Source organism: Sprattus sprattus, assembly GCF_963457725.1.
Source record: "Sprattus sprattus genome assembly, chromosome: 8".
NCBI classification, from domain to species: Eukaryota; Metazoa; Chordata; class Actinopteri; order Clupeiformes; family Clupeidae; genus Sprattus; species Sprattus sprattus.
The window spans coordinates 9,743,376-9,757,204 of NC_137927.1; the positions used below are offsets into that span (position 1 = coordinate 9,743,376).

The 13,829-nt window shown below is 41.8% G+C and overlaps 2 protein-coding genes across 2 annotated transcripts in view; one reads left to right on the forward strand and one right to left on the reverse strand.

The window, feature by feature from the left end:
* Positions 1–1,184: 1,184 nt before the first annotated feature.
* Positions 1,185–3,211, reverse strand: ptpmt1 (protein tyrosine phosphatase mitochondrial 1). Its single transcript, XM_080843468.1, has 4 exons — positions 2,983–3,211; positions 2,803–2,883; positions 2,116–2,307; positions 1,185–1,531 (listed from the first exon to the last, which is right to left on the reverse strand). The coding sequence occupies exons 1-4, from the start codon at positions 3,205–3,207 to the stop codon at positions 1,400–1,402; spliced, it is 630 nt and encodes a 209-aa protein (XP_080699594.1). The 5' UTR covers positions 3,208–3,211; the 3' UTR covers positions 1,185–1,399.
* Positions 3,212–4,243: 1,032 nt separating this feature from the next.
* The window catches only part of celf1 (cugbp, Elav-like family member 1), a 36,301-nt gene continuing 26,715 nt past the window's right edge, over positions 4,244–13,829 (forward strand). The window contains exons 1-2 of the mRNA XM_080843689.1: positions 4,244–4,380; positions 6,892–6,936. The gene's annotated coding sequence lies outside the window, so the exon portion shown is untranslated. The remainder of the gene's footprint in view (positions 4,381–6,891; positions 6,937–13,829) is intronic.

Below are 13,829 nucleotides of genomic sequence, written 5' to 3' on the forward strand. Positions count from 1 at the left end.
GTTCATTGTTTAAAGGGTGATTTTATTTTAGTCTTAAAAATTGTACCCAACCCGTGGCCCACTGTACCGTCGCATCCCTATCACACACACATATATTTTTAGGTGACTTACTTATTGTTATTTCCATTATTAGTAGCTGTGGTCTGTCAAGTCCGATAAAATTGGCCTACATTGAAAAAGAGAACATATCGACACCACGTCCATGTCAACAATAGGTGCTCTCCATAAACAGTCCTTCCGCCTTTCAGAATCATACTGTTACCCTCATTACGTGTTTTGTAGTGTACAGTCTACAAACCTGTAGAACATGTTAGTCAGCAGATTGGTTAGCTACAAAATTAATCTACTAACTACAGAATTAATTCATTCTTCTAGCAGTGGAGAACCCGTACTGCAGCAGGTGCATACCATCTTTTTTTAATTCTACATTGTCACTTGACAATTATTTAATAATAGTCAACTGCTGTTACACATTGATTGTGTTTGGCAAGTTCCTTACCGGTAAATTCCATTGTAAACTAAACAATCGCCATCTCAGATGTTTTGCTTTCAGTTTTGTCAGTCTCAGGGACTGTCCTCTGCCCTGTCGCACATCACGCTTCGTTTCCCTCTTCTCTGTACGAGCTTTAAACAACGAAGCTAACGGCCCTTAATTGAGCAGAATTTTACCAATACAATTTCAGTCTTACAATGTATAGATAGGATGGACCAGTAATCAAATCGCACAGGAACACTGATACATACTGTGAATGTGTCGTTCCAAACATGTTTAACACATTTCTGTATTGTACAGTTAATGGTTAATCTTACTGATTGAAGGGAAGTGTTGTTGCATCATGTAGACAATATGTTCTTCAGCATATCTAGATGTCAGTATGAACAAACAGGTGTACAAAAGACGCAAATTTACATACTAATAAGTCTTTTTCACTGGTACAATTATAACCTCAGCACTGTTTCCTATTTTACTGAAATAAATCCTAATCTGGCACTAATCAGTATGCTTTTGGTAAACTACAAAGCCATGTTGTATGACTTGTTCAACCACTTGCAGAATTTGCAAACTTCAGTGCAAGAGCTCAGCATTTGTGTTTTGTAAAAGTAGTTAAAAACCTATTTATTCATACTACCCCCATTCATTATCACTTAAAAAAGAAAACACATGATTACAATATTTGGCACAATCTGTAACTTTAATACAGTCAATAAATAGTAACCAGAAGTCAGTTTTTTCACATCCTTTTTTATGAAGGCACTGATAGCCCAGTGTGTGTTTGAGCGTATGACAGAGTATAAAAATGTCTTCATCAATATAAAAACAACTATAAGATTTTTTTTATGCGTCCATAACCAATCTGGTTTTCTCTACTGTGATGGTTTAGGCTCCTTCATCATTTCTCTAGCTGGAGCCAGATGCACAGACCTGCTGATAGTACTGCAGGAGCAACTCCCTCTGTGCGGAGCGCACCAGTACGTGTGGACGCACCGATGCCAACGTGCGACATGCCTCCTCAGGACTCCAGCAGTGAAGCTGTAGGGAAAGCACATGCAGGAAGAAAAAAAATATTTGGATGGACTAAATTGCATTACAGGTCATGTAGTATCACGTTAGTGCTAAACCAACTGAATAACAGACACAGATAGTACAGGTCAGACACACAGAAAAGTCTAAGCAATTTAAAGGCATGTTTGTACACAGTCGTGGCTCTGTAAATGGGAAACAAACAAAGTGGCTCAGACTGAGCCATAAACAATCCTGACCAATCAACATGGTTTTTCAGGCGCATGAAGGGCAGAGGTGTAATGTAATGTCATATTAACAGGCCCTCACAAAACCAAAACTGAATCTCAGACTGTAACCTTTAAGTTTAAAAGTCTAAACAATATCAATCGCTAAATAAAACATAGCATTAATGCAGGAACATCATCCACCATAGTAACACACCTTCCAGACTGAAATCATGCATATTTTGAATGTTCTTATAATTCGAATATAAGACAGGGCTTTATCTTCATTCATTGTCTCCTGATGTTCCCCAATGCTTGTCGGAAAGGCTACTGTGACGTGGCTGACATTTTGTTGTCACGTCAAGTGTCAGTCTCCAGCTGTCTCACCTTGATGAGGTAAGCAGCGGCAACAGTGGCGCTGCGTGATCGGCCGGCTTTACAGTGTATGTACACGCTGGTGCCTTGCTGCCGATGGTGCAGGGCAAACTCCACACCTCTCTTCAGGTGCTCCATTGTGGGCACACCTGTGAGGTCAACAGTGCTCAGGCAGAGTTGCTCAACCCCAGCCGCCCTCCACTCCTGTCACACACACACACACACACACACACACACACACACACACACACACACACACACACACACACACACATGCCTTTACTTACAGACACTTATAAATGAAATACCATGAAAAAGAAACTTTTCTTGTATTATTCTCTTCTCATCAGGAAAGTGTAACATTTCAGAGAATCAATTTCATCCCTCAGGTGAACCATTCAAACTCAATCAATGGTACGCTTTTCATGACAAAGGATTGACTACTCCCACATTTCACTGCGCAACGTTTCACTGTAGGCTACTTCATTCATACTGGCATTGTATGTTGTGGTGAAAAGGGATTATACAGGCACGCCATGAACTGGGCCAGACAGGAAAAACGTGATACTGATTAAGGCAAACCACGGAAGTTGCTCTAGGCTTGCAAGGAAATACACCAATGCAGTCAATACGTTATAACCAGAGAGTACAAAAATTAAAACTGCTTTGAAACGAAAAGGAACACAGCTCATCTCTCACCTCAGATGAATTGCAGAAGTATTTAGTCTCGTACTCCTCATTCATTGTTATCACTCCTGTAACATTTTCTGTCTGTACCAACTGAATAACGACACAAAGACAGAAAGAGCGTTAAAAGGTGAAAAGCTAAACACACACTTGTTTTCAATCAGTTGTCTGTCCGTCAGTCTGTCAACTTACCTCCTCTGTCATTGATTTGAAAGGAAGGGCCCCCAGTATAACAGTCTGATCCACACGGTTATACCATTGCCTTGAGGTTATTTTCTCCATTACAACATTATACGCTAAGGTCGGATAAAATAAAAGCCTTGCCAATGCCCCTGACATATTGTAGCCTTTCTCCGATACTTTGTTAGTGACAGTTACAACTTGCTGTGTCCTGCTAGCCAGATAAAGCCAATGCATGCAGCTAGCTGAATTGTTTTCTTCTTTTCTTTGGCTTCAATGACGTTTTGAAAGTCGTCTCTTACCGCCATCTCCTGTACTGGAGTGCTACATACCGAACTCATACTGGCGTTCATTCATAATATTTTCACCTACATGCGTCCATCTCATTTTGGTCATACCAGAGCCATACCACACGACAATGGACCAAGAACCCTTTGGTGCATCTCAGTACCAAAGTCTGGTCGTGCCCGATTACCCACTAAATGAAAATACACCAAGACCTTATCGCTCAGCATATATCTATTATATTCCTGGCATTTATGTTTTTGTAACCTTGGCTATATACATTTCTCCATGCAAATGTGACACATGGGAATAGTTTCAATGCCCGAATTCAAGAAATGGCATTATGGCAATAAAAGTGTTAATTTAGAATGCATGGTGTATCTGCCTTCGTCCAAAGTACAGTGACATGCATTCATCAAACATGTAGGCTAACAAGCAAAAGAAAAAGCTTCGCGAAGTGTCATTCCCACGGAGGTTAACTCATAGGTTGAACCACAGAATGTCTAAATCGAGTCAGGTGTTGGCCCTACAGAAGTAAAAACCATTTATGTCAATAAACTTGCGCATGCCCCCTCCAAATGCCATCGACATCCATTTTGGACGAGATAATGTCCTGGGATTTCAAATAACTAAATACATCATCATACAAAGAACTAGGACACCAATAACGAATGGACAAACACCGTTAATCATAATTCATAATCATAACCCCATAAGAAAAAAATGTAATCGAATTTACCATTTTGGGTTACAGGGAACAAGGTTGTTCTCGGTATTCACTTTTTCAAGATAGCAAAATATTTGTATTATCTTGCCGAAACACAGCGAGAGTGTTAAACAAGTAGCTGTATATTATGAAGTTATTCAACACTAGCGTGATGCATACCTTATTAATTTTTAATAAGAGCTCCACCCCCACTCCCCTTTTTGAGAATTTGATGGTAAATGCAGGAAAGACAGCCATTTTGCACTGTTCCCTTGCAAGACTGGGTAAGGCTGATAGACAGTTGCCGTATGAAGATTAGGCGAAACAAATTGCTGATATATTCAATTCTAAACAACATTTCATCGTGGCAGTGAATTCTGGTAACTCCTGACAGCCATTTGCAAGTTTCAGTGCAAAGGGTAAGTTTTTTAGATTGCGGTATCAATGATAATTTTTCAGTAATTGTTTTCCAGCTGCCTAAAGTCAAGAGCTAGCTGACGTTAACTAGCTAGCTAAGTCAGCTAATAATCGAGTATCCAGCATGTTGTTTACGCCAAGGAGCTGCTTGTTAGCAAACTAGCCAGCAACAGAAAGGTGATAGAGCTGAGTTGCTAATTACTTCGATATTTGGCAAAAACTAGCCGCTATGTTACTCTACAGTCAGATATTCTGCCGGCAAAATATGTAACTCAAGCTATCCTGCTCTGACACTTTTGTGACACAAACTTGCAACATTGATGTGAATAATCTTAACGTAACTCTCCAGACATTGTATCTGCTCTTTTGATAGCTACGTGGCTGGCTAACTGGCTGCATTTGCCATTCCTGGGTGACCAGTTGTAGGCTAGTATCTTGTATCTAGTCGTGGTTGTCAGTCTGTACTCCCTTGAACTTCTTAGCTAATATCAGGGCTAGGAAGTTGTCAGTTAGTTTTTCCGTTAGGTGACAAATCTCTAATTTGTAGGTAATGTCACGGTTTCCTAATCAGATAACTATCAAAGCTACAGAACTGAGAGGGTTTACCTGACCAATGTTACACAACGATCTTGTGGTAAATCAGCTGCTAGCTTGCCATACGTCCAGATCATTTGTCAGGGACACTTCTACGTTTGCTGGATCTTTTTTCATTGTGGGCAATGTTCTTTTAGACTAACTTGGAATGTATTGAGGAGGATACTTCCACAGATAGTGTAGGACAATTTTCTAGCAATTAATGTAAGACACCAACGTTAGAAGTTAAAGCTGGTCAGATAGCTAGCCACAAAACGTTAGCTTACAAGTTCAGTTTCTAATTGAATCTCACATAATTACGTATGGCTTGTGAAAATGCTGACACAGCAAATCAAGTCTTTAGGTAAATCAAAGATCCGTTTATAGTGACCATATATATTGTTTTCGGATAATCGAAGTGCGTACTTTGGTGGTGTGGCTCTTGCCAGCTAGTTCATAGTAGCATGTCGGCTTCTTTAACACTAAACTGGAGAGGGTGGAGGGCCTTGTTACCAACACCGCTAACGCCACTGTCAATTCAGGCCTGTTACAAATACACAAGTTACCCCATGTTGCCCAGTCAGACCTGGTGTAGAGATCCTAGCCTATTGTTTTTGACAAATGCAAAGCAATATGGCTATTTGTTAATTGTCATTGTTCTATTATAGTTGTCTTTAACCTCCATCACAACGAATTTATTATCGCCCAGACATGCTTTACATTTTCACACGGTCCAACCATGGTGCCAGACCATTTATGTTAAATACTGACCGGTAGGTAGCAGGATCAGACCTTTTAGCACTTTTAGAACATTTTTCGTAACGTAACATTTCAGACTGGTGTAATTTTACATAATTCTGTGAATGTGTGTATGAATTCCTTCATACAGATTTATTTTTTTCCGACCACTTAAGAGAACTTGTTGACTTCTTGCAGTTGCTGTCATTTTGTTGAAATGCTTGTTACTTAAATGCCTAAATAGTCCAGAAGGCTGAAACTCCCTGTCTGCACTGCACTGTCTGTAGAGAACCAGAGTGGCTTTACAGAGGCATGGCCATTATTCCAGTGGAGCTAACCCCCAAACTAAACAACAGGAAGAATTTTAATTTCATAATGTCCAACTGATCTCTCAAAACTTCAGAAGTTTTCCTCTTCCGTCACTGTTTCGCAGCCATCATGTGATGAGTAGATGATTCTTAATGTACAGAACACTCCCCACTGGAGTGAGCTTTTCTGAAGACAAGAGCAGAGGTCAGCATTCCTGCGACACCAGAGGAATGCATTCCCTGGGTCGGTTTGTGTGCCAATGGTTGTGAAACTGGCCTCTGTGGTCACACTTGCTGTGTGGAAATGAACTATGTTTGTCAAAATGTTGTTGTCAGGCAAGTTGCAATTCACATCCCACTGGCTAGCTATCTTTGTGAAGTCTGCCGTGGTCCTCTGTGGCCCTGACATGAAGTAGACAGAGAAAGCAAAGTCTGTAGTGAATGTAAAGCCAAATGCTTAACGCTGTTACTAAAATAACCTTGCAAGGGTTGTTTCCAGTGTCCAACGGTGGAATTTAAAAATCGATAATTTTTGTAAATAGTCCTGTTACTAAAGTGGTGGCATAAGAAGTGTGAGATGTGTTTCTTAGCAATCTAACTAATGCCTCAAGCATTCACTGACAAGAGTAGGCCTAGGTCCAGCAGGTCCAGCAGTACTACTTGGGCATGTTAAAATTGTATCTGCCAACAAATGACTGCAATGTCATGTTGTTACCCTCTAATGCTAGACCTGACTTCACATCTTCATGGTTGGTTTACTGCTAAAGTGCACTTGGAGACATGTATTGTTAAAAAACTTTTTTTAATTTACTGGTGGAGTCGGCAAGCTCAGTTGGGTGTGCTTTGCCTTAATTATGCGTCAAATAAATAAACTTTTCTACCCTTCTTTCACAGAGCAGAGAGAAGGTGCAATTCCAGAGGCAACAAGAGAAACGCAGGGTGAGTTGTGGATCTCAATCGACTGCAGCAGCATGAAACCGACTCCCGTTTAAGTCCTCACATCATGCATGTCATATAGGCAACCTCATGGCCCAGCACCTGCCAGACATATTATGTGACTATGACATGGGTAGTAAAGACCTCTGCAGGCATGCTCCCTGATCATTACATCAATCTTACTGTGTGATGGCTCATGCAGTGGGGTTTGCGAAAAGTTGGTAAAAGGACCTGATCAAGAAGTAGCCCTGAAGTGCAAAGAACTCAGACACTATCCCACTTGCATGGAAAATCACCTGGGGGTTGTAAATTGGGTGGTACGGTGAAACTGTGATTTCTTTTTTGATTGCAAAAAAGGAACATTCAGATCCACTAGATGTGTTCTGTACCCTCGAATGCTGTTTACTGTTTAAGATTAACATGCTTGCTAGGCTGAGATATTTCCATGCAGTGCTCTGCAGATTTCATCTTGACATTGTTTACACACGGTTACCTGCATCCTTATGTGAGGGAGGGAGGGGGGGGATTATAGTTTTAAGAGGACTCCTTATATAGGAGTATTCCCTGAAACAGAGCCTTCATTGAATACCTCTACTCGAGAGACCCTCTTGAATTAAATGACAAGTTGTTTCCATGACTACAGTGGCATTACACCCAGCCCTCCCCCTCTTCACCATGTGACGGCCTGATGCTTCCATAATTGTATCATTCTGTGTGGGTGGACTTTTATTCCTGCATGGCAACACTTCCGTTATCTCCTCTTCACTGAAGACCTGAGGCCCTTTCATGATGTGACCTTTGAGTCTGTGACCTCAACTCCTATTGAACCTCTGCAAGAAAAGAAAAACAATTCCAATATATTTTCTGTTATGTAAGCTTTATTGTCTCTTATTTTTTTATCAGGAGGTTGTGTAGAAATGTTGTTGATCTTGCAATATAATTATATAGTAGGGCAGAGCATTTTCAAAATTAGACTGACCTGAGAAAAGGATGATTTGTTTGTGAAATGCAAGCCGAAGCTCTCTGAAATGGATACACAGGATTCAAGACTGTAAATCTCTCATTTGTAGCCTACATCCTGTCTCATTGCTGGTTTTGATGACTCTCTGCAGCTGTGTCTAAAACAGATGCTATCCTTACTCACGACTGCCTGCCTGCCATCCAGTTTTTTGACTGTTGTATATCAATTTGCCAAGTTAGGTGTGAGGTTTAAATGAGCTGTTGCATTGTGAGTGTTGCAAATGAGTGCACCAATGGAGTACAGAGAGAAAGAGAGAGTGAGTAAGTGTGTCGGTGGGTGTGTGTGTGTCTGCGTATGTATATACTGTATGTTTATTTAGACATGTCTGAAATAGATGAAACAAGTACCTTTTTCACTACATTTGGGCAAAGGATCACAGTGATTTTACAAAGCTTAGGCTCAAAAGAATATTGGGATATGCCAGCTTGGCAGCATAAGACTTAGAAATAACAACTGGGCTTTGGCAATATCAACCATCCATGTAGAATAAGTCATGGCAGTATGTCCTGCAAGTTAACAAAGACCCAATGTGTGGCAGAAAGAAGTCGTTCTACCAGCAAGTTAGTTTTAGCGATCAAAACGTGGAAATTATATCTACAAATAATCACAACACAAGTGTGCCAACCGCGGTTTAAGCAGGATAATTGACTCCACAGCATTCGGGTCGCAGAAAATAATGCACCTTGAGGTATATAACATTACTGCATTTGCATTGCCAGCTCCAACATGCATTCTTTTCTGCTACCCAAATGTTTGGTCATCCATTATCCTGTGCTATTATGTTTGTTTAATATTTTTTTTTAGTGATCCCTAATCTAGATGCTTGTCATCGGGTATTCCAGCCATGAACCATAGTTTCAGGAGCAGATGGTTTGACCTGGATGCTAAGCTTGAGAATGACGGTGCATATTTGAACCTCCTTAATCTACCCCCTTCAGCAGTAACTACACTGTACAGCTTCTTGCCTGTTTGTTTTGCTTCTTTTTTTTTTTTTTTGGTTTCTTTTAATCCTTGAATTTGTCAGGTTTTCAAAATTACAAATGTGCCTTCACCTCCAGCTCAGGTCACACCTCAGCTCAGGGGATTTTGTGTTGTGTCTGGCTTGCCTGATGACACTCTGCTGCAGGTTTGTCCTCCTTGGATGCGTACTGGTGGAAGATAAATCGGTTAATGTCCTATGTCCTAGCCATGCTCCTGACCTATGATTGCAGAGTGCTGGCTGGTGGTGTGGGGTGAACAGAGCCATTGTCCTAGATATACTAGAACACTGTCGTCATGGCGAGATCAGCACTGAGTGTAGTCATAGACATATTAGAACGCTGGCTGTGTGGTCTCGGGGATTGGAAGCCTAGCCGTTGCCATGGAGAGGCTGTTGTCTAGACTAGTCTAGACTTTGTAAGTGAAATGCCAGCTTTGCCTGTATATCGATCTGGATCAGAAGTGATTTCTCTGAAAAATCAGTAGGCATCGAATCGTGACTTCTTTGGCAATACCCACCCCTAGTAGGCATCACAAAGTGCCTGTCCTAATTTGTATGTAACGCAGGCGTGTCAAACCTGCACATTTGGACTCATGTACTTTTGTCTCTTTATTGGTGCATTTGAGTGTTCTCTTAGGGGTTCAGGCCCTGGGCTTCGTAAAGCGCCTTGAGACAATTTTATTGTTTTGAAGCTATGTAAATTAAATGGAATGTTAATCGTAGGATTTGAAGCCTTTGGAATCATTTTGGTTGAGGAAGATTTCAGTTATGTCGCCCACATGAGTACTTATGTTGCCTCAGGGACCCATTCTACTGTTGTGAACCCTTAGCTCATTAAGAATACAGCAGCAAATCTGCAAGTTTATTTTCCTAGTCTCGCTGCATCTCTAATGGTCTTAGTGTAATTATGTTTGTGCATCTCTTAATACAGGCATTCAATGTAATGGTTCTTATCTGAAACTTCTAGGCAGTTAGATAATGGTAATGCATGTTATCTAGGCTACCTGAGTAAGAACTTGCAGTGAATCCAATGGGAGATGAACTTCTCTGTTGCATCAAACATCAAACCGTAACAGAATTCAGTCAACCCACAAACCATTGAGACAGAAATGTAGCCTATGTTAGTGAAATGTGCAGGTTTCACAAATCTGGGTTCATGGCTGGGCCAATACATTCAAACCCTGTTTATTTTCCCTCATTCAGAAATTATTTCTGATCCGGATTTGCATATTTAATTTTTTTTCCAACCGAATGACGACAAAGTGACATCACTCCCAAGGTCTTTGGGAAGACGATAACCCGTTTGGCATTGCGGAAGATCACTAAACTGTTGCCGGGCTGGAGTCAGAACTCCGGGTGTTGGCATGGTCAGATCAGGAGACTACAGGCATGGGGCGATTAGAGCTCCCTTCATAATTAAGCTCTGTGGCCTGCTGCTTTTGGAGATAATTACATTGCCCTTCTCCTGGCAGCCGTCTCACTACTCTGCCTGGGAAATGAGATCTAATTATTGCTCTGAGTGCACAAAGAAGCCACACAATGACGCTACAAGCATTCCATTTAGTTTTAATCGATAACGTTTTGCATTGTTGTTTGATGCGCTCTCTGTTTCGGGCATTTTGATTCGTCAGTCACAGCTGCCGACGGCCTCGAGTTCCAGACTCTTGAGAGATTGCTCAGCAGAGAATCTCTGCTTTGAAAGCTGCCTGCCCACCTGAAATGCTTATTTTTACACAGTGTCTGCAGTCTGCTGCATAGAGACCCAGACCAAATCATTTTTTTCACCTTTGGTGTTACACAGAAAGCAACGGATCTCCGTCGCTTTGTAGTACACTGGAAAACTTTCTCCAGATGCGTTCAAATTACCCACTGAACACTCAGACCCGTCAGACCCCACAGACTCATCGTTATTATCATCACTGTTAACCTCTGCCTGTAACACCAATTTTCTCTTCAAAGCTGGTACTTTGAAACGTGTCTCCGTTTCCATCGCTGCTACTACACCCGACATTGATATAAAGCAGTCTTTTCCTCACAAGGACCAGAAAGGTCTGTGACTGAGTCAAGGGAAAAGAGCTCAGCCACCTCACCACCTGCCACAGCAGCCTCCTTCACAGCCGGTCAAACACCACAGGTTCAGAAACGACAGGTCAGCCTGTCCATTTTTCAGGACCATGTAAACCTGTCTTCTAAAAGACACCATGTGCTTAACCAGGGATGACTTGCAACCCAGGTACATTTTCCTAATAGGGGAAACTACTTTTCCAAAGCGAGATAATTCACGTACAATAACCTCGTCTTTAATAAAGGGAGGGACATTAGACAATGTGATTTTCCTCGCAGGACTACTGAGCAGAAGAACGGGCGTTAATTCGCCCCCAATAGTAATGCCATGTTTAATGACCTCGTGGGCTTTATCGATTGAGCTAAAAAATAAAACAATTGCTTGGTTCATTCTCGAAGCAGAAACTACATTTTCGTAGCCTATTATCATCCCCATAGCTAGACTTACATCTTCAATGCTTAACTTTGACTCTATTTTAACGCCATGTCGCCGGGTTAAAAATTCAAAGTCCATTGTTCCCCGAGGTACCACGCACCGGTAAGCCGGTAAGCACCTCCGGGAAAAACAGCCAAAAAAAAGACACAAAAAAAAGTAGACCACCTATTGGTCAAATCTAAAGCATATATACAAATAGACACAATACAAAAACGCAAACAAAGTTAGAAGAGTTAGAACGCCACAGACGGCAAACCTGTCGCACTCACACTCAACGCGCTCCGCTCAATCGCTCACCACGCACATCCGCTTACGCTGAGAGAGTGTCTGTGTGTCTGTGTGTCTGTGTGTCTGTGTGTCTTTGTGTGCTCATGACACTGCGCTCCTGGGCAGGCATTCTGGGGCCTTGACTTGGATGGGTGGAGTAATGGATGTGCAGAGGGTGAGCTCTTTAGCCTCCTCTGGCTGTTCAGTTCTGCCACTCTGCATGAGTCATTAGCTTCCGTGTCCTTAAGGATCTTGCATGTCTGTCACTCTGAACTCCTTCTGGACAGTACAGCAAAGCTCCATTACTTGTTAACCCCCCCCCCTCACCCACTAAGTGTCAGAAAAACGTTGCTGATATTGTAGTCCTGTTATGGTGTGGTCAAAACCTCTGGTTTGTCACGTCGTGGGCAGGACCTGTGGATCTCTGTCATCAGGGTTATGTGTGTGTGCTACAGTTTTTAAAGTGACTAGGAGGCGATAGGTCAGAGGAGACCGACCTTTGGCATTCTTAAAGGTGGAGAGATTTCACAAACCATTCCAACCCTTTTCTCCCTCTGGGTCGAACTATAAATAGAGTGTTTTTCTTTTCGTGTGTGTGTGTGTGTGTGTGTTTGTGGTGCATGAAGACGGGCTGAAGGATCATGTGATCAGTTTGAAACTGATGCTGTAAATCGGGCGCAAGTGAGACTGCATGCTTTGTGGTCTCAGCTGTTGAATTGCTCTTGTAAACTCTCACTCTGGGTGGGTGTGTGTGTGTGTGTGTGTGTGTGTGTGTGTGTGTGGGGGCAACTGAGACACAGCCAAAGAGTGTGCACATGTCTGTGCGCGCACCATACACACACATGCGTGCAGTATTTATGTTGTTGAGTTGTCACCTGACTGCCTGACCTTCGACATAACAACCCTCCCTGCTGCTTCCCAGAGCAGCAGAGAGCTGTAACCCTAGCAGGGAAGCCTGGAAAAACTGGGCCTCATTCAACTTTAATGCTGCAAACTCCCTAACCTGCTTGTTGGAGTAACGGTACTCTCTCTGTGTGTGTGTGTGTGTGTGTGTGTGTGTGTGTGTGTGTGTGTGTGTGTGTGTGTGTGTTTTCCCACTCAGAAATGCAGTGTTATATTGCTGCCTCAGCACAGTTGTTTGTGTTTGTGTGTGTGTGTGTGTGCGCTTGCGGGTGCACTCTAACCGGGGTGCTCTGGACCTTATATTTCCCCCGTGCTGGCCCAGCTACTTTACTACGGCATTACATTTTTCAGCACTGCAGTACGGCACATACTATCCATGCAGAGCTGATTGTGTTTATGACTCATACATTAATTACACAGATATGTCGGCTGCGTATACCTTATCCTCGTTTAGAGTGTCATGGATGACTATGTAAGGCATCTATTTATGCCCCTGTATTTCATAACTGCAATGGTTCCTTGGGCTCCCTGTCATTTTGCTGCCACAAGCTTGTGGCAGAGTAGGAGCTGACAATGGGGCATTTTCTAAATATTGGTCATTGTTTGTATTGACTACATTACCCATACTGCATTGTTTGGGCTAGGGGTGAAGTCGGTTGTAGAGGGAGTAGAGTAGAGAAGAGAAGAAGAAATGATGAGGTGTAGGAGTGTTTTGGATTGGGCTGGAGAAGTTAAGTGTTTTAGTTCCAAACTGGTCTCTCTTTGTGAAATTATTGCCTACACCAAGTAATATCCCAACCTGAGGATCTCATGTTTTACACCAATGCTTGCGTGTTCAGTTAGAGCACTTGGTAAATATAAGGAAGGATGATGATGGCAGAAATAAATTGTATTAAACAGATGGTTGTTATGATAAACATGTAGCAATTGTGAGTTAAGGACTGATTTCTGTAGGATGGCTTAAACATGAAGTCACACTAAGCTACTACTACTAACGTAGCTTAACAAAGTTATAAATACTAGTAAATATAACTTTCAGTTTTTTATCGGTAGGGCTTACTAACGATGATCACATTTCACTGAATTTACAAAAGAAAACCAAAATGTAACAGAATAAGAACACTTACTTCCCAAAAACCCACTTTGTTGACTGGATGTTCTATTTTGGGCTTCTGTAGAATGTTTGTTACAAATGTTAAAATTTCATTGGTATCATCCATACTTTA